The sequence below is a fragment of the Nyctibius grandis genome, chromosome 13 (genome assembly GCF_013368605.1).
Source record: "Nyctibius grandis isolate bNycGra1 chromosome 13, bNycGra1.pri, whole genome shotgun sequence".
NCBI lineage: Eukaryota > Metazoa > Chordata > Aves > Nyctibiiformes > Nyctibiidae > Nyctibius > Nyctibius grandis.
The window spans coordinates 15,475,008-15,499,982 of NC_090670.1; the positions used below are offsets into that span (position 1 = coordinate 15,475,008).

At 43.1% G+C, this 24,975-nt stretch overlaps 1 protein-coding gene across 1 annotated transcript; it reads left to right on the plus strand.

The window, feature by feature from the left end:
• The first annotated feature begins 3,458 nt into the window (after positions 1-3,458).
• SLC25A43 (solute carrier family 25 member 43) lies at positions 3,459-23,107 on the plus strand. Its single transcript, XM_068411991.1, has 5 exons — positions 3,459-3,732; positions 6,778-7,019; positions 8,013-8,185; positions 20,797-20,931; positions 21,993-23,107. Exons 1-5 carry the CDS (start codon positions 3,461-3,463, stop codon positions 22,194-22,196), a joined length of 1,026 nt encoding a protein of 341 aa, XP_068268092.1. The 5' UTR covers positions 3,459-3,460; the 3' UTR covers positions 22,197-23,107.
• The last annotated feature ends 1,868 nt before the right edge of the window (positions 23,108-24,975 follow it).

The following is a 24,975-nucleotide window of genomic DNA, read 5'->3' on the forward strand; positions in this document are numbered from 1 at the left end:
ACTTCCCTGGGCAGCCTGTTCCAATGCTTGATAACCCTTTCAGTGAAGAAAATTTTCCTGATATCCAATTTAAAAATCCAATCATTCACACAGAGATTGCAACACCATAACCTCCTACATTTCAAATGGGTTTGATTTAAAGCCTGGCAAGCAGTGCACATAGACAAGCTTTCTCTGAGAGCTTCAGGAATAGGCTGGGGAGGAAGATGGTCAGAAGCAGCTTTGGGTGTGAAGCGTGTTTAAGTACATGCAAGTAAGAATCTTGGCTATGGTTCTGCTTGTTGCTTCGTAACATCATTCCAGGAATTATGTCTGGATGTTACACAGTGCTCAAGTAATTTAAAAGCTAAGATAACTTTCCATATTGAGACTATATATCTCCCTACCTTTAGGCTGTATGGTCAGTAGGAAGAATCAAACCTCTGTCTTGTATTTAATTTTGAAATAGAACATTGAGACCTCTTCCAAGGGACAGTAGGACACTAGCATTGTTTTGTTTCAGAAATAACAATTATACAACCTTGCTTATTGCAGATGGCTGTCATTGCAAGTTTGACTCATGAAACTAATTTGTGGACTGCTGAAATATTCTTTCCCTAGATACTGATGGGATCAGTTACTGAGTGAGAAGGAGCTCACCCTCACAACCACTTTCTAGCCAGAAACAACTGAATGATGGGTTGAATACTGCCATCCGCTGGCTGGCTGCACAGGAAACTTGTTGAACATAAATCTCTTCAAGGTAATATTAAAAAGTACCTGGTAGTGTTTTGTTTTTTTAACACGTTTAACTTCCCCATCAGGACTTTCTAATCAACCTCTATGATGATGGGTTTCAGGTTAACTCAGAAATACTTTGTATGTAAGTGGGTGATTTTACTTAGAGGCTATTAAAAAAAAAAGAGAAGAAAGTTCTTAGTCCAACAGATGGGTTTTGGCTGTAAGGAGAATTAGTTTTCCAGAACATAAGCTGTCCAGCCAGAGGAAATACAGTAATTTATACAGAAAGTCCAGAATACAAAATCCTTCTTAATGTAATTCTGTTTCATAACATTTCTGAGCTATGCTCAGAATGTGTATCATGGCATTAATTCTAGCCTGAGCTTTTTGTTGTAGACACAGAAATTAAAGAAGTTCCTTTGTAGCTTCCTTTTTCTAAAGTCTGCTTTACAACCGACAAAGCCAGCTGGCACTGTGAATCGCTCCTAGTACAGAAAGGCAGGCTTGTCATTAAGTCACAGGAGTGGGAGTGTGAGGTTCTATTTCTGGCTCGGTCACAGAAATCCTGGGTTATTGTAGGCAGATCTGCTAATTTTCACTGTCAGTCAGATGGACAACCCAACTGCTTGCTGGAGTGGCTTCTCCTCCCACCGCCAAGGAAGCAACAGACCGAGAGCATGTTGTGCTCTAGGAGTCTTCAGCACATGTCCTGGAAAGCAGTGGCAACTGAACACTTCAGAGCAGCGCTAAATTTAGAGCTTTTCTAACTCTATGTGGGGATGGCACGGGCAGGAAAGGGGGTTCTTTGACAGCTTTCTTCATTCTCTGTCCCTGATGTCAGAAGTTTCCTGTGAGACTCTAAATATATTCTTGTTAGGTACTGATGTGCCCGAGGAAGACAGTGTCAGAGTAGAATGCAATTTAATTTAGGAAATGAGAGCAAGCTCCAACACCACCTTTACTAATACAACCAGATGTGACAGATTTCAGTGCTGTGCCTGATTCTGACGTTAGCCACAACTATTGATAGTGTCCAAACTATTCGCAGAGTTCAAAAAAAAAAACCAAAACCCCACCAAAACCAATACAGAACTTTATGTTTTCACTGCAAGGGTGTCTGAGGCAAATTTCAAGGATGGCATGACTGATTAAAAGGTGCATAGAAATGCAGGATGATGTCAATGTAGGAATGATTAAAGAATTAACTAGTAGCTACTTTAAAGACAGTACGTTGTTCTTTATTAACTACAACTATGCAAGACAAAGTATAAAGAAGTACACAACGATCTTCTAGGAAATAAGTTATGTTCAGAATAGTTCTTACAAAGGACTCAATTGCATAAAATGTATGTTCAATGAAATTCAGTCTCCAACTGAAATAAAAATGTATTTTTGTATGAATAACAAAAGAGACAAAAGCAGATCAGTTCCCTCAGAGGATTCACTTGCTGTGGTTGTTCTTGCAGTTATAGCTTGTGAGATACAGGAAACTAAGTAGGACATAAGCAATATAAACTTGATTGGGCTGGCAGAAACAGTGAAAATAAGGTGTAATTTAAAGTATTAATTTTTGGTAATCTTAGATCCTGCTAGTGACATTCATTGTTTTTAATTATTTATTTTTTTAAATGACTGGTTTTATTTTGGCAGGTCCCTTTACACCGGAGAAAAAATAACAAAGAACAAACTCACACCAACCACCATCTTCTCCATGGACTGGATTGTGCTGTGGAAGGCTGAGGTCATCTGCTGATTCATTTTATCAGGAGAACAAGTATACAAAAACTCAACCAAAAATGAGTTGTGGCAGTAACGACAGCACGCATAGACGAGTTTCAGATCATTGATGAATCTTTATTGCAAGCAGCATAGCTCCTTTTATACAGTACATGTTTCTACTTTCATGATTATTCTGAAGCAGTGCTTTGTTTAATGTTTCATTCTATTTCTTGATACACTTTGTCTATTCATTTTGCAACTATAAGCGAAGCCACGTACCAATTCAGCAGTTTCAAGCGCTCCTTACTCCTATCAGCAATCTGCAACTTTCTTCCTCTTTCTCATGCTAGCCTAGCACCTGTTTGGCAGTCCTCATTGTAGAGTCAGCATTTCTCAATCCCTTCTTTGTTATGACTTTTCCTGATAGCTGTAACAATATTGTAACAATATTCCCCAACAATGAGTAATGGAAATGGAAGACTGGATGTAAAAAAAATGTGTGCTTGGGAAGAATCTTAAGCTGAGGTTTGTCTCGTGCAGACAAGCAAGAAAGGCAACCTCTAGAAGAAACATCACCCTTTTATGGTTAAAAGTATACTGTTTCCAAGCAGTATTAATGTATAGCAAGTTTATACCCATTTATTCTTGTTGGGAATTTTTCCTTTAAATAGTTGAGTTTTTTCCCCTCCCTGGTGATTAACCACTTTCTTCCCACCAAGGAAATACAATGTCATACTGTATAACGCCGGGCCGGGCGAGGCGGCGGGCGGAGCGGGGCCGGGGCGGGCCGGGCTGGGCGAGGCGGAGCGGGGCCGGGGCGGGGCGAGGCCGGGGCGGGCGGAGCGGGGCCGGGGCGGGGCGAGGCCGGGGCGGGCGGAGCCCCGCGCCACAGCGCCCTCCGGCGGCCGAGGCTGACGGCGTTTCACCGCGCGCCGGCCGCGCCCCGCCGGGCCGGGCCGGGCCGGGCCGGGCTGGACGCGCAGCTGCGAGCGGCCGCAGTGCCGCCGGGCCGCGCCGGGCCATGGCCACCTGGCGGCGGGACGGCCGGGTGACCGGCCTGCAGCGGCTGGGCTGCGCCGGGCTGGCGGGCGCGCTGAGCCTCAGCCTGACGGCGCCGCTGGAGCTGGTGACGGTGCTGGCGCAGGTGGGCACCTGGCACTGCCGGCGGGGGCTGCGCGGCGCCGGGCACAGCCTGTGCCGCGCCGAGGGCCTGCGGGCTCTCTGGAAGGGGAACCTCACCGCCTGCCTGCGCCTCTTCCCTTACAGCGCGCTGCAGCTCGCCGCCTCCCGCCGGTAAGCCAGCGGCCCCGGGACAGGACTCCGCGGGAGGGGTCAGCTCTCCCTCCGGCCTTTCGTGGCTGTTGCGACAGAGGAGGGGATGGAAAGCGGAGAGCTTACTCCTTAGGGACACTTTAATGTGTGTGTCTCAGCTGGATGGCTAGCTGGTTGTGTGTCCCCTCTCCCCAGAGACATGTACCCTGGCTAGTAATTTCATGTATTGAGTTTATTCAGTGTGTAGCAACTCTTAGGGCCTGGTGATATCCCAGCAGCTGCTTATAAAGTCATAGGTGTTCTTCAAATGATGGAGGGTTGGCAGCCTGTTAAATCTCTTCTACTCAGCCACGTTCCTTTAGAAATGAAGTCACAGTGCTACCTACAAGTGTGACTGTGATATCTGTCCTTTGCAACCAATTTATATTATTCATTTATGTGCTTTCAAGTATTTATATTGTCTGTATCAAAGAAAATAACAAAATCATGATTCAAATCTTTTACCCAATTATGCGGCTGTTGTTAAGCAAATTTGATCGGTTTTGAAGTCAATATGTAACTTTATTTAAGATCTTGTTTTCGATAATACACAGACATTAAGGTAAACACTGGAAGGGCTGCGGCGGGATCAACATGGAGCAGTGCTGACTGAGCTCTGCTGACCGTGCTCTTTCCTAGGATTCCCCCTTGCTGCTGCTATCTTTTAGCCTTTGAAAGGAGTGCCTGACTGTTCGCACGCACCAGCGTGTTTTGCCACTTTGAGGGCTGGGTTTCGTTCTTTTTTTTTTTTTTTAATTAAAGTCAGCTGGGTGCATGGTATGCACTTGACATTTCCACCCAGCTGGGCGATGGGTTATTCCAGTTCGTGGGCTGTGCTGGGTGGGGAGAAGCATGGGCTCACCCGCGCTGGCCAATCCGGCCCGCTGCGGCTCTCGCCCAGGCTGACGCTGTGCAGCCTGCTGGGGTTTGTCATTCATCTGGCTGAGCAAGAGTCATCCTCCCCGCTCTGCCTGCGCCTTTCAGGAAATGATAGATGGAGCGACCCTGGAACCAGGCAGCTTTGTTGTGTCCTTCTGCTTGTGATGCACGCCGTGGTCAAACAAGGCGGGGAGGGATAATGGCAGTGGGAAGGGAGAAACAGTGATTTAAATGTAATTTAAAGTTCCCAGAAGAGTCAGTGTGTTGCACCAGTATAAACCAGTTGATTTTGAGCAAAATAAATTCATTGTTTGTTCAGGTAGAAACAGTGTATTTCCTTTGCAAGGCTATAGTTTGTCTCTAGTTTGCACAGGGCGTTCTTTTGAATTACACATGGAAGTAGGCTACCAGGAAATTAAATAAAAGCTGCCTACACATATTTCTTGGTACATTATATGGGGATTTTTTAGCGTATTTTCTAGTGAAAGAATGATGTGTATAAAGGCAAGAGACACAAAAAGAGAAATGTTATGTGGTAACTTAAATAAATAGTAATGGCAATTGCAGAAGGACCTGGTCTGAGCACAGTCAGCAGCCCCAGGAACGGCAGTGTGGGACGAGCTGGCTGGGGAAGGGGGGGTTTAGCTGACTCCCGCACTCCATCTGCGGTTACGTGCAGAGACTCTGTCTTTCTGTGGCAGTTTTAAATGTTATCTCGGCGGTAGTGCCTAGAGACACCCCACCACCCTCCCCATGCATTTGTGCACACACAGGAAAATCAGGCTGTGTTGCTTTAGGGACTGTACAAGACACATAGGAAAAACAGTGTGTGCCCTTTCACTTCTGCTTGGCTAGGCTTTCTGCTCTTGGCTCTCTCCGGGGCACGAGACAGGTAGGTGCAGGGATCTGTCATGCAGTAGAAAATGCATGCTCATGTGAAAACACATGAACTGAGCCAGCAGTGACTTGTAAATCTTTGCAAATTATGTTCTTCTGGCCATGGTAATGCCGTGTAGTTTAAATGTAAATATGCTGTTTAGGCAGTTTAGCTAATGCTTCCAAAACAGAATAAGTTTCTTTACCTCCAGCTAAGATTCTCCTCTCAAATCTTTTTACTTGCTTCTTGTTACTTCCATGACGCTTCTCCCTCATGCAGGAGTGCCCTGCATACATAGAAAAGTCCTTCTGTGCATCACAAATGCATGAGTTGTAGGTTAGCCTTTGAAACTCTGTACTTCAATTTCAAAATTTCAAATTTAGACTTAACCTCCTGAGCATAGTAGTGCCTGGACATACGTCTTCTCTAGAGAAGTATCCATATTGAACTTTCTGTCACAGCGTAAGCAACAGAGAAGGTTCAGTTGTTCTCAGGCGGCCTGCAATGATGTTATCTGTGTATTTTTGTCTTAGATGATAACTTTGACTGGGGGGGTTGGACCAATGTCTCTAAATGATGGCTGGTGATCAGAGAATGTCTTGCAGACATGTTTTAAGTCACGATAACTTTCATCCTGTAGGTGGAAATATTTAAATGAGGATTCTGTGGTCAAAAATTTCTTTAAAAGTCTCTTGCAAAGCAAACAAGTAAATCATGTGAACAATTAGGCTTCATATCTTTGAAGATTTATTTCATTGTGGAATTGGTGCTCTGGACCTCCAGCACAGTACCACAGCTCAAGCTATGTGAGCTTAGTCAGTGCTGGGAACTGTGGTGCAGGTAGAGCTATGCAAGCTGCCTCTAAAAAAGCTCTTTCGGGTACTGGAAGTATTTTAGCTCAGTAACACTAAAACCAAAGCAAATTGCATTTACAGAGTTATATATCCCAGTCCCTGACTTAGTTGTTAACCATAACACTTGCATTTCTGCACTTCTGTGCAGAGTGGATTTACCCAAAATCTCTTTGGGCTCTTAGGCATGTTTTTTGGACACTGCTTATGTTTGTCCGTTCACGAATTCTGTTTCACAGGTGCTTGTGTGGTGTTATATATAGTAAGGTCTTGGATGAAATACACGTTAAAGTTTCAATTCCTGCTGCTGAAGGGGCTTGTGGGCAGAAGAACAATTACATCAAGAATAATCTGCCTTAATCTTTAATGTGTTTTGTTTGTACTGTCATTAATACTACCTCTTTTATGTGTTTACTCTAGACTTGTTATACTTTTCACGGATGAGTTGGGTCATATTTCCCACTGGAGAGCCATCATGGCAGGAAGTCTGGCTGGCATGGTTGCAACCATCGTGACTTACCCCACTGACGTAATTAAAACACGTCTCATTGTGCAGAACCGACTGGAACCATTTTATGAAGGAATTCTTCATGCTTTTTACAAAATTTATCATCAAGAAGGATTCCTTGCACTCTACCGTGGTGTTTCACCAGCTATATTAGGTAAAATAATAATGGGGAAAAGTCACCTCATTGCACATTGTTTATTGCAGCTATGTAGTGCATTCGTTTTCTCACTTGATTTCAAAAGCAAATAGTAATGTTGTTCTGTAGAAGGTTTGTAGATTTACAAGGCACGACAATACTGATTATCTCTGCTGCAGCTTTATTGCTTCGAATTATGACCAAGTGTGTAGCATTTTATGTGTGGTTAAGTGTTCAACAAGATACTCTTTTCCTTCTTTTATAGATGATATAATTGTGCTTGGATGCAAGATTTCCACCATTTAACTCTTAAAAAAATAATAATACACACAGTGTTCCTAATTCCTATCTAGGTGTGAGAGTGTCTCCCTAGCTGTTCAGTGAAACCAGTATGAGCAGTAATGTATAACTGGTGTGAAAAGTGAAAATTAGTGATATTCTCTCTTTACATTAAATGACTTTTAAATTATTTATTTACTCTCCATAGCTTTTAAATTGCCATTTAACTTTGAGTCCACTTTTTCACAGTATGACATTATAAAAAGTGCATAATAATAATAATAATGTGTAATCCCACTATAAAATTGATGAGAGCATGAAACAAGCAAAAGAGGACAGAGGTATCCCGCATCAGCTTGACTGAAGAGGCAACTGTTTAGCTGTACAACTGCTAGGGTTGGATTAGACTGGAGAAAAAGCTGGTCCCAAAAGAGGTAACCTGGAGAAATGGCTGACCTGTCATGAGACTAAAGCAGTTAATAATTCTGACAACTGCACAATTTAATATGTAAATATATGCCCCTATCAGCGCATCTAGATGTTACAATATGGGTGTTTGGTGGTAAATCAGTGACTAAAAAGTAAAGTTCTTCAGAATATTTATCTGGTTTGAGTAATGCGAGGTGTAAACTGGCAGCGGCTCATCCCATCTTTCTAGGTTATGTGATGAGCAGCTCTGTTTTCATAGTGTAAGTGTGTTGATATAAACCTTCTGTCTGTTTTGCTTTCTAGGTGCTGTCCCATTTTCTGCAGGCTCATTCTTTGTTTACATCAATCTGGACAAAATCTGGCGAGAACCCATAGTTCATTTCACTCCTCTTCAGAACTTCATAAATGGCTGTGTTGCAGCTGGTGTGGCACAGACACTTTCTTTCCCCTTTGAGACTGTCAAGAGGAAGATGCAGGTACAGGGCGTTCGTGTTACTAGTTCATTGTTATAGATCCTTGTTGCAGGAGCTTGGGACAAGACTAGCCAGATGATCATGAATGCCACCTTTTTTCTCATACCAGTAGGCTACAGAGGCTTTGTTTCAGGTTGGTTGGTTTTGGTTTTTTTTTGTTTTGGTTTTTTTTTGTTTTTTTTTGTTTTTTTGTTTGTGTTTTTTTAAAAAGTTACAAGTGTGTTGTTACACTTTTAAGGTGGGTTCAAGTACTATTACGGGATATATGTGTACTCTCAGACTCTGCCTTTAGCTTTATTTCTTTTCTTTTTCATAGCAATGCCATCAAATTCTCACAGTTTAGAACTGGCAAACCTGTCAAATACAGGCATTCAGTCCCCTTGGTGGTAGGCAGGATGAATGAGATCCATGTTGTTTTCAGAGCCTGTGTGTCTGCCATTTGTGCCTGACCTGCGTACTGGCAACCACAAGAAACTTGCACAGCAGGTATTAATTCTGAAGGGTCAGAACTATGCTCGTTCTTATTTCTGACTCCTCTGGTTTACAAGTGACTTCCCAGTTGCTGGTGCTGCTGCTTTCCTGGAACCTCAGCAACATGAGATTTACTGTATCAAGTTACTATATCATTTTATATTATTTTGCTGATCCTTTCTTCTGAAAGCTTAGTAACAATGATTTAAAAAAAAAAATGAAGAAACAAAACCACCACCACCCCACAGTTTCCATCTCACTGACATAATTCATTGATGATGTTGACTTTTCATTAGAACTTCATCAACAGAGTGACAGTGAATAGCTGTCACCGTCTGGTGGCTCTCTGGCTGTGGCATATGAGTTTTTTCTTTCAGCCTAGTTCATAAGACTGCAGATTTATTGGAAGCTTTTGTGATCTTATCAAAAACAGTCATTTGGTGTAGCAGCATTGTATAGATCCCCTTCCCTCTCCTCTAGTGATGGTCTGGTTGGTGAGTCACAAGCTAGCAAAAGGTCAGTGAAACTGAATTCCCCTCTCCTGCTCCCCAGGTTCCCTTTTTCAGACAGGGCTCAGATCCAGTGGCACAGAAGCCTTCGTTGGCCTCTCTCCATCTCATAACAGAGAACATCAGCAGGAGAAGTAATGTCTTTTATTAGACCAGCTCATGTAGCTGATGTGTCCAGAAGTCAAGCTTTAAGCTGAGCCCTTTCATTGGGTATCTTATAAAATGTCTCAGGTGAGAAAGAGATTCTGAACATGAAGACTTGATAATTTTTTTTCCAGCCGTATCAGTGGGTCTAAGAAAAGCAACTACTCCTTCCAAGTCCTCTTTTTCTTTATATCCTTAGGCTCACGGCAATACTGTTGCCCTAAAGAATAGAGAAAAGAAAGGCATTTACTGTGCTATTTCCCTTTTTATATTTTCTGACAATACATCAGTTACTTGAACACTCAGTTTTTGTAATCAGTTAAGAGTAACTTTCAGTTGTAACTGGTGTGATGTTAAGTTCTGTGTCAAGCTTTGTCTTGACAGGCAAGTAGAGAAGTGGAACAGACCCATCTTTCATTTTCCTGCCACTAGGCTGTACTCTTTCACCAAAGGGATGCTTAAAACATCTGACTGGCACTTCTAGAAATAAGAAGGGAACTGGATTTATTGCCTAAATATGTAGGAAGTGGATATGCTAAAAATACTTTGGATGGGAAAAAGGCTCAACAACAGAGAGGTTTTTTTCCCTCCTGGATGCATTGCAACAAGTGAATAGTGATTTTCCAAGCTTAGAGAAACACCTCTTGTTCGGCCAGTTATTCTGAAGGCATGCGAGAAGGCGAAGGTGTTTCAGAAGAAGTAGCTGCCTGTGTGTGAAAGCCCATAATGCATTTGGTACTAGAAATGACGTTAAGTCAGGGAGGCTTGTCCAGAAAAGAGACCTGTTGGAAATCACACCCAAGCTGATACTAAGAGTTCACTGGAACTCATGTAAGGTCATGCAAGAAGTTTGTTTTCCAGTTAGCACCAGGGTGTGACCCAGCCTTGCAGAGATCAGGTCTGCTTTGTGCTTACTTGCTGGCCTGTTCAGTTTGCAGCGTGGTGGTCAGAAGAGAGAAATGTCTAGGACAGCACCAGAAAACGTATCATGCAAAGGGACCTAGAAAGGGGAGAATAAAGAAAGGGAAAACAGAGCTTCAAGGCATTTCAATGTTCTGTAGAAAACAGGGGAGCAAATACTTCTAATCTCAGGTTTTTCTCAGACATCATATTCTGATCAGCCTCCATCCAGTGATTCACCTTTCTAGCTGATAAAAAGACAAGGAGAGATGTACCAAAGCCTTCAGCTGCCCACAGACCTGGTGTGAGTGCTCTGCAGTGCATGTAGGGAAATGCTGGCTTTGTTTTGAAGCTACAAACACTGGTGGTGCATATGACGAGGAACCCAGCCCATTGCAGACGTCAGTATCAGATTCCTCTCCCTTCCCTTCTGTCCCTCTGATCTGACAGATGGAGGTAGTATGTTGCCAAAGACTTTTCCAGTGAACCTGTTGGTGAGAGGGAACTAGGGAGTTGTAAAGCGGTCCCAGGAGCTTCAAAAACTGAGAAACTAGGACACAAGGCTGTCTTCTCTGATTCTGGGATGGAGTACAAGCTTGAGACCAGAACATCCAGTTCAGATCTTTACCCAACATGCTAGGCAGTCAGAAGGGTTAGCTCCATCCATCTCCTCATCTAGACAAAGCTTGAATTGTTTGCACAGACTAGAAAATGAATTCTGCTATGGGAGGAAGGATAAGGAGTTATTTTTAATCTCAGTTGTAATAATTGTTTCATCCTCTCTCATTTTACATATCTGAATCCTACACTTCTGACGTCAGCAGCTTCTGTCACTGACATCTGGGGGAGTAGGAACTGGCTGTCAGTGAACAATTCTTCCTTTGTGTTTGGTGATGATTTATGATGTCAGATTTGCTCTGTAACTATGGCTTCTTCCCCCTCTGCTATTATCTTTATCATGTTTACTTTTTTTTTTACAAAGATGCTATGTTTGCTAAATATAGTTGAATGGGTTTCTTAAAAGAAATGTTAATTAATAGGAGTGAGCCTTACTGAATATGTGAGTCCTCTTTGTTGTGCTTATTCTAATTTTATTCCTTTGTCTTCCTTTTTTCACTTTGCTCCTGATTGGCATGTTAGAGAATTAAGAGGTACTGTATGCATGTTTCAGCATGGAAATATGGCTTTTATTGTGCATCTGTAGAAGGGGATTAGTGAAGGAGAGGGTTGTTCAAAGGGGTGTTCTATATCAAATGCTTTCCTGACTCACTCTATACTATGTCAGTTTTGGAACAAAAACTTATTGAACTTTATATCCTTCTGACTGTTTCTTATTCTTGGCTTTCCTTCCTTATCCCACAATATCATGTTCTTTGTTAAATCCAGTATCTAAGTGACGTTCCAGTACTGCACTTTGACCTTGCAGACTTACTAAAGTTCGAGAACACTTTTTTCCATTTTTTTCTTTTTTTTTTTTTTTTTTTTCCCACCTTAAGCAGGGAAATACCTGCCTATGAATGAGTCTGGGTTTAAAGGAAGCACTGGTAATATGTTTCTACTTCCCCACATCATCTTTTTGCCTATAATGACCTTCATAAGTGCATGTTGGACTGAGCTCTGGCATTTCAGTAAGGGAAAATGAATTTAGAGCTGTTATATGCCATACAGAAGATTATTATTAGGTTGACACCGATTCCAGGCTATGTGTAGAACTGAAAACCTACAAACATGCAAATGGTTAGAGCAAACTTAATACCCAAGTCTGGCACTTCCCTCTGTGCACATGACACTCAGAGGCAAGCTCAGCTCCCCCTGGCTGGCCCTTCTCAGCCTTCGTTCCGGGTTGACCTGTGACTTTGGTAGTTTTGTTAGGCAAAACGCACAAAGATGGCCCTAAAGTTTCACAGATGCTCCATCAAACGTACAGTTACTCCTCACCTGCTTACACGGACAGACTTTGCATAGTTTGCAGAAGCTCAGTCCTGTCCCCATATTTTTCTGGTATAATATGTTTTCATTTCTGTGACTAAAACTTGTCTGAAACTCTCCTCTGCCAGTAAATGCTACTCAGATATAGCTTTACCATCAAACCCCTGTAATATAGAATAAGCATACTTTTAGTATACTGCAGCATTCAGCACATTTTTGGTGTTGACTGCACAGCATCCTCAAGTTGTGGGGACGTCTCTCTGGGGAAAGCCTTGTTCAATAGTGATCTTTCTGTTTTAAAATCCAGGCTTTGAATTCCTTCCACTGCCGTAAACAAACAGGCTCACTGTTCTTGGTCAGTGTAGACTGTTGCCACTCGTCATCCAAGAAGCGGCCTCTTTTCCGTGACAAAATTGAATGAATCAGTTAGGCCTCAGCTGCCTATAAATCTGCAATGTGTTTGGGGTTTTTTTTGTTGTTTTTTTTGTGGTTCTTTGGAACACAAGATGCTCTGCAAGTGTGAAATCTGTTGTAAATGATGTAAATGCTAGGAGTTCTTCGTAACTTGGAGAAAAATAAGCAGTCATTCCCTTCATGAGGTAGCCTGTTAAAAGTAAATGCAATCTTGTGCCCTGTTGGCACATTTCTAGCCTGAAGTCAGTTAAAGGAGATACTGAAGTCTCTCTTTAAAAGTAGTACTGTTATTTTAGTATTTATTTAAAAATAGTCCTCTAACTACGTTCCTTGCATGGTAAAAGTCAGTGTAGCAAGAACCGAGTGGCTGGGTTATAAACAAAGCTTTGGAAAAGAAAATGATAAATGTTCGTTAGAAAAGCACCTTCTCCCTGCTGAAATGAGGAGACAGTGCTCCTGCATTGCTTAAACAGGAGTTTAAGCAAAGAGTGCTCTGTCGTTGGAGATGGTCACTGGTGCTGGTATGGCAGCCTCTGAAGGCTCTCAAGCTGTGGTGTCCCTGCTGTTTGTGAGATCTGTGTTCTTGTCAACTGGGAATATGAAAGTTATTGGAGTCATGACCCGGTTTAAAAATAAGAAATCCTTTTTGGGTCCTGTGGTTCACACGACATCTCAAAAGCATACGTGCTCTGAGACTTCATGCAGGGTGACACTTTAATAGTGATCAGCACAGGAGCCTGAGCCTTGAAAATTTTCAGAGATGGAGCCATTTGACCACACAGAGTGGCAAATTCCATAGTGTGGAAGCAAATAAGGAGCAATATTACTACTTTTAATCTGATTTCCTGTGGAAGTAAGGCTTAGATGGTTGCTAGCTGTCTGTCCTTGCCCCACATAACTTTTGACCCTGCTGTCCAGCTTCAACTAAATTTGAGAGAGGAGTGGAGGTCTCAGAGACATTAATCTTACTTCAAGTTTTGTGAAAACAAGTGCACAGATAGCGACGAAACTCCAAAAATATTTCACCTGAGGGGGAAGCTGCAGTGTGAGTTCTTACCTTTCTTCGTTCTGCTCCCTGTGATCTCACGCTCTCCTTCTCCTTGCTGCTAGGGTTCAGGCATCAGCCAGGACCCTGTGCTCAGGTGGTACTTGAACTTGGGACCAGCCTGGCTCCTCTGATTGGTGGCAAATAGGTAATAGACATCAGATTCTGGTTTTGGTAAAATCCCTTCCTTCCTTCTCTTTTTCCCTATGTCTAAGTGCTTTCAGTTATCAGCATTTTTTATTGTTTCATTGATGTTGCTTTCTGTGAGGCTGTTGCAGAGTAACGCCCTACTGCTTTGGGAAGTACTGGCTCCAGTAAACGGTTGAGACAATACCTGGAAAAAGTTACCGAGCGTAACATGGGCTTTGCGTTCTGTAATGGGCTAGATCAGCTTTTGTGCATCTGAACAAACCTCCAAGGCATTTCTCTTAGATACCGAGACTTCCACAGGAGAGAATAATGAAGACTCACTGCCTGTGAAGTTGAAACACTGAACAGTGTCAGTGGAAAAACTGGGTAAGAGGGAAAAATTGTAAATCAAGAATTGGAAGCAGGACTGGACTCATCTAACAGTCACGTCTGCCTTGTGACAGCTGGTGCTACGTCTAGTGGTCTTTGACTCTGTTCATCCAAGGAGCTGTGGTGTGATAAGTATGTAATACTCGCTCTGGGGTGGATTACAGCAGTAGCTTAGCACTGCAGCACAGTGGTCTGCCGAAGAAAAGCAGGAAAACGCACTGTACCTATTTGAAATGCAGGAGGTCTGAGGGACAGCAGAATGCAATTCTCTGGATGATTTTCCCAGATGCTGAAGTGGCTGCCACACTCCCAGTCCTAGATTTGGTAGTGCCAGCTGAGCATGGCCCCGAGCCTCTTACAGCCTCAGCAGCTCTGAGATCAGCGTGATATGAGCAAGAGCTCTTTAATCTGCTTTGGGGCGAATCAGATGGGTTAACTCAGCCCACCTCTTTAAACTCGGTAAGCTCACCCAGCTGATGGGGCCTGACATGCGTTAGGGTACATTGCTGGGCGCACACATCTATTACAGCCATAATTTTCAGTGGGGAGACAGTAATGTCTCCAGCTGTCACTGTTACCCCTAACAGGAGTACTCTTGCATCATTTATACAGGAGAGCCTTGTATCCATTTGTCTGTGCTTAGAATGATGTGCCTGTGACACGTAAGGTGATTAATTGTGCAAAATACTCCATAAACAGGACCTAGCACTCTACGAACACTCTCTTTTATATCTGATTTAGTTTGATTTGGTGTAGTTCCTTACCTCATCCACATAAGGCCAGTGGAGGTATGTCCTCTGTAAAGTCCCAATCCTGTAAAATGTTAATTTTCTCAGTTCCTACACAGACAGCAGGAGATGTGGGAACTAGTGTTGCTATTCACTGTGTGAAGTGTGGGACCAAGCTCGTCTGTCTAAGGGTTTGCACCATTAAATAAACTAATGTGCATGAAAATGGTGCACTCATTTGTAAGGATTGAGCTGAACCATCACATTCGGAAACCACCCGGAGGTGTCCATGCAAGGGGTTTGCCCTGCCCTGAGGAAAAAGACCTCTGTGTTCTGTATCAGAGACTTCTTCATCCTGCAGGTGTTAGAAGCAACAAAAGCTTAGACTGAGTAGCAAAGGAGGGATTCTGCAACAAACCATGAAGCCTCAGGGTACAACAGCCCTGATGGTTTTAAAAGGTGAGAGTCAAACTTCTGAGCAAGCAGTAAACTGTTTTGCTCACTCAGTACCATTGATCTCAGAAAGGGGAGATGGTTTGGCCCCAGTTCAGGTTACAGAGGAAAGGACATCATGTTCCTAGAGTGCAGGAAGCTGGAGGTCAGCTGCTCTGCTGTACTGCTCTGGAACAGATTGCCTCCTGATAGCTTGTCATCATTTGCCTTCCTACGTGCCTGAATACCTTTGGTGGACTTTAGCCAGGGGTAAGTCAGCGTTACCAAACCACTGACACAGAAAAGACAATGACAACTGAGTAAGGCTGTCCTCCAGGAGAAAGGATTGATAAGCCCAAGAGAATGCCTGCTTTTCCCGACAGTATTAATCCTTATTTACATTTTAGTCCTTTCTTATTTGAGTGGAATGAAATACTCTTTCAAGCATTCAGCCTTCGCTTGAATTAAATTTCTGACTGTAGTGGCGTTAGCTTGAATGAAAACTGCTATCTTTGTCCTTCAGTTTCCTTTGAACTACAGTTACTCTTGCCCGTTGCATGTGTCCTTATTAACCCAGACTGCAAAGACTTCTTATTTTAGCTTCCAGATTAAGAGCATGAACTCTAGAGCTGTGTTGTAAAGTGCCTTTCTGTGTGTTATTTTTTTTTTTTAATTGATCAGAAGAGTAGGACACCTGAATCTGTTGAAGATATATAAATAACAAGCAATTTTACTATACCCGCCATCGGGGTAGCATACCACCTGTGGCAGCTGTTCACTGTTAGTTGATCTTTCATACCCTGTGCCAACAGTACTGCATACTCAAAAAATGAATAAATAGCAAATCTTTGTACCAACAAACTTTATGAACAGGGAAGGCGGGGGGAAAGTACATGAATTGAGAGGGAAGTATTTCCAAATCGTCTGTGATACATGTAAATTCAGATAGTTGCAAACCAAAATGTCCTGAAGTGCAGGAGGGAATTTTGTATCTGCACAGCGCTGGGCACAGGCTCAAGTGGCCTAACCACTGCGTCTGCTGTTTCCTGACCCAGTGGTCTCTGTTTGGTCCCTGTGTGGCTACTGTGAGCCTTGGAAAGGTTCAAGTGATTGATCTTTTGATGGGCACAGTTCCCACTGCAGCTGTGGTGGACTGTACCTGTCCTTCAGTCCTAAGAGGAAGGGAGGAGGAGGAGAGGGGCTGGGGGAGGTCATTGAAGGGGAAATCTTTATAAGGGTCTGTGAGATTAGTTCCCAAAATGGGACTATGTTGCTCTGGCAGTTACCTCGTGATGCAGACAATGGGAGAGGTGGTGTCTGAAGAGTCTTTGGGTAACAATTAACTTTAACAATTAACTTGAGTTTTGTCATGATTATTTACTCTTATTTAAATATTTTGTTTATATTAAAAATGTGAGTGCAGGTAGTTGTGGGGTGTTTTTTTTAAATACCTCTCTCTCTCGGGTTTAGATTGTCGAAATAGAACAGAGTGCTACCTTTGGGGATGTATCACAGTGACTTAGTAGACTTGGTGGCCTCTGGATACTAAAAGACTCTGTGAGAGAGCAGATGGAGCCAATTCTGTATTTGATGTGCTTTAATCATTTAGAGAACCCGTCGTCCATCAGAGGTAAAATGATTAGCAACTTAGCCATGCTGCTACTATGACTATCAACTCGGCACTCTGTTATCAGCGCAGTGAGCTGTACCGTATCTCCAGCCTTCTGCAGTATGAGGCAGCCGTAACTGGGGAGGAAGGAAGTCTTTAAAAATGTTCATAACCGACAGGTTTCCATGCAGCAGCCCATAGTGTCGAGGGGTGTCAAAAGAAAGGAATCCAAGCTGCTTTGAGGTGCGTGGTGTGAAATGTCTCTGTCATAAACCTGATCTTTTTGGTGTGAGATTCACTGTTTGATTTGTATGTCATAGTAGGTTTCTGCAGAAAAAGTAGAGAAACTAGTTTGATCTGTTTGGTTACTTCCATTTTCTGGCACTGGTGCTGTAGGGCAGTTGAAAGGAGTGCCCTGTTGTAGACATGCTTAGATGACGCGGAACCACCCAAAAGCCACAACTATTTTTTTTTTCATTAAAAACAGTGCCAAATGAAACACCTTCCTAATTATTTTTCTTTTATTAACGCATTTTAACTTTATTTAGCTGTGTTCCAAAATACGGAGGTTTTAACTACACACTGATACAGTTTTTCGTTTTCCTTTTGCAGTAGGTGATTCTGAGATTCTGTGGATAATTGTTATTTAAATACTGTATCTAGGGTCATGGAAACATACTGCTCCTGTAAAGCAGAAAGACTGGCAAAGCATACTTCACTCCACAGACTGAAATCTTGAAAATGGCTGTAACCATGGTAAATGTTAGTACAAATAATCTTCCAGTAAATCTCTTAGAAGTCAATGTCTGTGGGCAAATTAGAAATCTGGGGGGGCTGACTTACCTGTTCCTTTTTAACTGTCTTCTGGATGTGTTCACTGGCTGCAGAATCTTACTGAAACCTGCACTGCGCTTGTCACCTGTCCTGGTGTTGTAGGCAGGAGTACTGTAGTCAAACCCCTTTGATATGTGCCTTTGCAATGTATACAGTAACCAAGGGGATTAAGTCAAACTCATTCAGTTAATTCTGGCAGGTCATGCCCTGCCTAGGACAGAGGGACTTAAAAAGGAAGGGAATCACATGTTAACAGCATTCCTGCTTTCCTGAAGCGTTTTAGAAACCTATCCCTCTTCACTGCTTGGCTGCCTGTAACTTCCTTTACCAAAAAAGCTTGTGGAAGCTGGCTGACAGTCCAGAAAGCAGAACAGGGTTTTGAATCCAGCTCTCCTATGACTGCTGTTGCATTTTTAAGGATACTTATATCATTTGGGTTCTCTTGTAAGCATCCCTGGTGCTAATATTACTGTTCTTAGTGGAACTTGTCCCTGAAGTCTCAGTTGCAGCACTCAGCATCTTCTACAGTACAGGGGTAAGATGCTTACAGAAGCTGTAAGTCATGAGAGTCTTTGTGCAGGAGTTTCTCAAGTACTGTGGATTAAGGCTTGAAAAGTTATTTCTCTCTTTCTCACTGTTGGATTTAGCTATTGCTTTTTAAACCCTTACACCCCTTAAGTAACAGAGCCAAGCAGACAGCTGAGCTTCCTTGTAGCAAATGAGTGTAAGTGAATATGTGCTTGACCGTTGGCTACCAGACTAGCTCTGTGACTTTGAACTACCGGCAAAGGCAGGGCTGGTAATACTGTAAAATCACAGCAGTGAAATCCCACGCCTGCCTCTCTGAGTCCTAAAACAGGAAGCTGTAGGAGCGTACACCAGAGTTAGGAATTATGGAAACACCTGTAGCCCCATGGAGTTAGCAAGACCAATGTAGACACAAAGGGGAGGAGCAATTCGTAGAATCATAGAATGGTTTGGGTTGGAAGGGAACAGTTGAAATACTTTCTGCCCCACAAACGTGATCCCTCTCTTACAAATCAGCTACGCCGTTGAGAAAGTTCAGAGAGAAGCAAATGCTGCTGTTTTCTCCTCTTTAAAGTGTAAAAGACCATGGATTAAATCCTCAGCCCTACTCGTCTGGTATAAAAGAGCCAGGGCATGATAAAGGGCATCCAGAAGATAACAAATCAGGATGTGGTGGAAGCCTATTGCCTTCTTTCTCAGTGCAGACAGCTGCTTTCCCAAAATCATGTCCCAAAGCCCTGTCAAAAGGAAACCATATGGTTTTACCTGCCATCAGAAGTATTTCACATGCATTTCAAACATGCACCAAAAAAGTGAGAAAAAATCAAGATATGTGATTTTAAATTTTTTCTTATAGATAAAGAAGACTATGCAGTTAGTGTGTGGAGTGATCAGGCAGTCTTGTTAGCGTCTAAATTTTAGCCGTAGACTTGGCATTAATGGAACGGGATGCAACAGCGTTAAAATTATTTGATTAGCAACTTCCCTTATATACCTGGAGCATGAGTTTTGATCTGTTTCCATTTCCAGCATCTAAGTTGCCAAGTATGTGAAATGCTATAGCTGAGGCATCTAGGAAATGTCATCACCACTTGTCAGTTTATGAGAGGCTTGTCATAGGCTTAGCAGCTCTGAGAAGCTGTAGGTTAGTCTGGCCAAGGAGGGAAAAAATGCTACACCCCATGGTGTTTCAGATCAATGAGGGGATAATGGTATCCATATTCACCAATCAATTAACTGTACAAGTCCCATTTTCATCAAACTTCTGCCCTGTGGTGATCAGCTTGCACATGCAAGTCATCAGCCTGTGTCCTGGGGTCCCCACACACTCCTGACTGAGAAGTGTCACTTGCCATGTGTTCGAGTGAAACTCTGATTTGCCGATGCAAAATAAACCCATGGCTGCATGTGCACAGATGGATGAGGATGGGATTATTCAAGGTCAGGTTATCCTGTCTGTGCTAACACAGTAGGAGATTAATGAAGGAAGGATTTAATGACCCACTACTCTTCTTCCATGTGAACAGACACTGTCTATACTGCAGTTGGAAATGTAGTGTAGACAGTGTCTATACCAGACAGGTATACTCCCAAGCTAACTTTAACTGGTCCAGATCAACTGACCATGGAACAAAGATATGGAAGCACGGGCACCAATTGCTCACCTACAGCCCTTGGTGGGCTTGTACAGCCTGGGCTGAAATCTGTTCTTCTGTTTCTGCTGTGCTGTTGCTACTCAACCTGTAGCAGAATCACGGAATCGTTTTGGTTGGAAAGGACCTTTAAGATCATTGAGTCCAACCGTTAACCCAGCACTGCCAAGGCCACCACTAAACCATGTCCCTAAGCACCACATTTACCTGTCTTTTAAATACCTCCAGGGATGGTGACTCCACCACTTCCTTGGACAGCCTGTTCCAATGCTTGATAACCCTTTTGGTGAAGAAATTTTTCCTAATATCCAATCTAAACCTCCCCTGGCTCAACTTGAGGCTGTTTCCTCTCATCCTATCACTTGTTACTTGGGAGAGGTACAGTTTGCCCTTCTCACTGCAGTGCGGACACAGCCTCAGCAGCCAGAGTCAAGTCAGCTCGCTCTTCTTTTGGATCAGAATTCCAGGCAGGCAGTGTGGCATCGGGGGCCAGCCCCAAGCTTCCCTCTCATAGGTGCTCCACTGCCAGTGATGGGAAATACCTCTCCCCAGACCTGAGCAGCTGGCAGACGTGGGGCTGATGCATTATGTGGCTCTGGTTTGGATGGTTTGTCTTCACAAGGATGGGATTTATTTCTAGTAGTGACATGGCACAAAAGGAAGTGCTGTGTGAAATTACTGCTCTCTTTCGTACCTATCAGAGAATGAATTCCCTCCCTTTTTAGTTTGTATTTCAAGGCAAAATAGCTGATTCTTTTGGGTTGACAGAAGAATCCAGATCAGTCTGTTGAAACGTGGCATTAAGTGTTCCTTATGTACCAGAATGGAGAAAAGAATCATCTTTAATTACTTTGGTTTTCCTTTGCTTGTTCTAAATCCCCCTGGGTGTCTCTTGAACAGGCTCAGAGTCCTTGGCTTCCCCACTATGGAGCAGCTGATGTCCATTTTACTGGCATGGCTGACTGTTTCCGGCAAACTGTGAAGAACAAAGGTGTGCTCGGACTTTGGAGTGGACTCACACCCAGTCTGCTCAAGGTGAGGTTTTGCTTTCATCCCAGTCAAAGACTGTCCTGAAGTACATCAAGACACACTTTTGGACAGTTGGGGTTATAAAGCTTATGGCATGCCTCCGTACTTATTAGCAGGTTATAGATGGCAGTCTGTGACAGAATGGGTGTAACCTCAGGCAGGTTATGAACCAGCCTGGGAACTTGGTTTGGTCATATTTCCCCAAGTGGAAGCTTGGCTTCTAGATGTCACTACTTTCAAGTTCATTTGAATGTCCTTAGAGAAGGGAGCGCTGCTAACACACAATCCAGGGGATGGATGGGGGATTGTAAGTGATCCACTTAAAACAGCTAAACAAGTTCTGCTTCCAGTAATTTGACATGTTGTACCAAGCTGTAAAGAAAATTGCGCTTGTACAAGCCACTTCCCCACAAGCCAAAAGTAGTACTTTTGACCAGCTATTTAATGCATGCATATCGGTTACCACAGCCCTTGCTGTAGAAAGCATGAAATAAAGCACGGTAGCTTAAACAGGAGGTAATTTAGTTTACATAAATGCATTTTATAGTGCTGTGGTGAGGATTACCTACATGGAGTACTACAGGTCAGCTAATGAGTGGTAATTGAGTGACAATGTGATTGATGGTGATGGCCTGCCTGTGCCTGGCCCTGCCTTGGCTGGTATAAAGCCACATAGCACCAGAGCTGCTGATGCTGCATGGGGCAAAAGAAGAAAATTGTTCAGTCACTCTGCTGTATGTAGAATAAATCCCACATTTCCTACCGGGATTTGCTTAGGTATTTGACAAGTTGTGATAATCTATAGGCTAGCACAGACCTTGTTCCTCACAATATTGTTGTAATTAATTAGGTACCAAGAATAAACTCCTACTTTTAGCATGCTGCAGGTGCCAGCCTAGTTTGAGGTGAGACTGATTTTATATAAATGAGCACAGCTCTATTAGCAGATCACATCAGATTTGAAGTCCTAGAAGTTTCCTTTTTTACAACATCTAAGCTAAGAATGCTACTAGTGAGTCTAATATTGCTTTTTAATCTTATGTTGCTTTTTTTTTTTTTTTTATCAGATTGTCCCGTACTTCGGTGTTATGTTCAGCACCTTTGAATTCTGCAAGCGGGTCTGTCTGTACAGAAACGGTTATATTGAATCTCCTTTAAATTACAAGCTAACTCCTGGTGTGGACCAGAGTTTACAGCCACAAGAACTGAGAGAATTAAAGCTCCTCCGAAGGGAAAATTTTGAGCCAAGGAAATCAGCTCTTGAAAACTGATGTTGGAGCGTCCATTGCAGATATACACACTACCTTTCTGAAGGAGCTTTGCAAGAAAGACATGCTGAACTCCAGGTACCAGCGTCTCAGTGGATTGCATGGTTTTAGTACCGAGACATCAGTGCCAGGAATGAATAAATCTCGTATCTCATTTGCTGAATTGATATAAACAATATGAATAGCAAGCATATACTGAAGAGGAGAGATGCAACTAGCTTGAAAATGCTGTGCTATTGGAACTTGAAGTTACATTATTCGAGGTGCTTTTCAATACTGAATAGCCATTTTGAGATAAAACCACTTGCAGGAGGGCAAGAGAACTGAGATGAGAGTATAAATTGTATCTTTAAAAATATTAAGAAAATTCAAGTGGATTTTTTAAAAGTAATCTGAGATACCAAGTCAGCCAAAAATTATAAACAGACACGTACAACATGCAAGAATTTCTACTGAAATATCTTTTTTTAGTGGTACTGTGTGGACGTGGCATTCTGTGGATGCAGAATTAGTCTCAGTTCAGTCACACTCCAGAATCCACTCTTCAGTTTTTGGGACTTACTTGAGAATAACAATTTTGTATGAATCTTCAGTGTAAAGATTAAAATGTGCTGCTGCAACTGTGCTTTTGCTAAGAGAGAATTGTAATGTGCAAAATGAACTGTAATACACTGGAATGACAATCTCTCAAACTTAAGTGCATGCTAGAAAATCTTCCCCCCTTTCTTCCTGTGTTGTTACTGCGTGTACATGAATTATTTCAGGCTTTGAAAAATAGTTTTTCTGAATTTCTCCAACTGAAATATTTCCTGAAAAACGCAGTCGTTAAATGTGTTCAGCTCCATGAGCCTTGTCATGTTGTTTTGGTATTCTTATAGCTCTATTTTTATATTAAACTACTTTTTAATTCCTGTGCACAGACCCAGGCCTACTGTGCTGCTTGGAACTTGCCAGCAGAATAGCACTGTGCACACAACCTGTGATTTTTCCAGGAGCCACAGATAGTTTCTGTAGATAGGAACCTTTCTGCAAGACCTCTAGGTTACTGCCAGTGCCAATGCAATTGATAGGCCTCTGACCACTCTAGGGAGCTTTCGGAGGATAAAAGATCATCTTGGTATTATACCTGAGGACCTATGGGTTTTAGTGCCTTCTGATAGAAAACCTTAAACCCTGTGTCGACGTGGGAAGGTGGCTCTGCTCTCTACGGCGTGTCCTGCCAGCCTCGGGCTGTGGCAATGTGTGAATCACAGCAGCTCGGTAAGGCGTGTGCACATGAGCTATGCTCATGTCCTGGCTGCAGCAGCCTGGGCTCAGCACAGGATTTGCCTGCTGGTTTACACAGCTTTTTGTGTGTGTTTTTGTACCGGTTATGTCCCTGCTGGGTGGAAATAAGTAAATCTCAGAAACTGCTTGGTTAGGCCAGATCACAGCGGGATGAGGCAATGGCAGGTCGATGCAGGAACAGTTTGTGACAACGGAGAAAGAGTTGCAGAAAGATTTGGGATAATTTTAAGGCCTGCCTTGCACCCAGAACTCGATGTTGATGTACCCAACAGCGGAGGTCTTGCAGTATCTCTCTTAATGGGCTTGCTCAGTTCTGCTGCAGTGGTGCTTCATACTGATTTTCTTCTCAGAGAAGAAATGCAAGCATTGATAGCAAAAATTAAGATGGTAGAGAGCAGATCTGGTGGCTCGTGCATCACACTGATGCTTTTGGCTCTCTGATCAACCTGCCTAGTGAGCGTATTTCTCTGTACCTCAGTTTCCCCATCTGCACTGTGCAGGTAATAATACTGAGACTTATTTGAGATTTATGAATAAGGAGGGCTTGTGAGCGTGCTGGGAGGAACGGATTTCTAAAGAGTGCCCTTACCTTGTCCAAGCATACCTGTATGTTTTTTACTAATGTTGTATTTCTAAATAGATCTTAAAGATTGATTGATGGGTTCATATCAACGTCTGTTCAGCACTTCAGTCCTGGTAAGAGTCGAGTGAGTCAAAAAGTTACCTCTGACTTTTTTCTGATATACTAATAACACCTTTGTATTGTAATGTACTCCTACGATCTGTAAATCACTTGCTAACCTTTTATCAACCAAGCCTCTGCTTTGCGTAATCGCATCGATGCATGAGAAATCCCCAAAAGGGTTACATGAATATATTTAAGATGACACTGAAGCGAAATGCTTCAGCACTGGATCGCTGACATGTGAAATGGTGTAGGATCATGAAGAACCAGTTAACAGCAAGGCTAAATCGCAGGGACAACTCTTAGGTAGGTGAACTGTAACCCAGGTGACATTTGGATGCGGCCACGCAGTGGAGGTGGTAGGTGGTTCGTGGCGGGGTGTGTGTCTGTCTGCGCACCTCGTCACAGCTGAGCTCAGCAGTGTGTCTGACGTAAGGAATCCATACGGTGCGTGGAGCTCTGTGGCTCCCAGGGCATCGCGTGTGCAGGGGGACAGTCACAGGAGAGGTCGGAGCTGGGGCCTCAGCTGAGGTTCAGTGGGATTGGGCAGTCTGACTTCATCCTGAACTGCTAGAGAGAGTCCAGCGCAGAGCCACGAAGATGATTAAGGGAGTGGAACATCTCCCTTATGAGGAGAGGCTGAGGGAGCTGGGTCTCTTTAGCTTAGAGAAGAGGAGACTGAGGGGTGACCTCATTAATGTTTATAAATATGTAAAGGGCAAGTGTCAAGAGGATGGAGCCAGGCTCTTCTCAGTGACATCCCTTGACAGGACAAGGGGCAATGGGTGCAAGCTGGAACACAGGAGGTTC

Bases quoted from the DNA above. Each gene is read 5' to 3' on its own strand.
- SLC25A43 (XM_068411991.1), top strand. From the start codon at position 3,461: ATGGCCACCTGGCGGCGGGACGGCCGGGTGACCGGCCTGCAGCGGCTG. The intron at 8,186-20,796 runs GTACAGGGCGTT...TCTCTTGAACAG, and splicing joins CTGTCAAGAGGAAGATGCAG to GCTCAGAGTCCTTGGCTTCC. The intron at 20,932-21,992 runs GTGAGGTTTTGC...TTTTTTTATCAG, and splicing joins TCACACCCAGTCTGCTCAAG to ATTGTCCCGTACTTCGGTGT.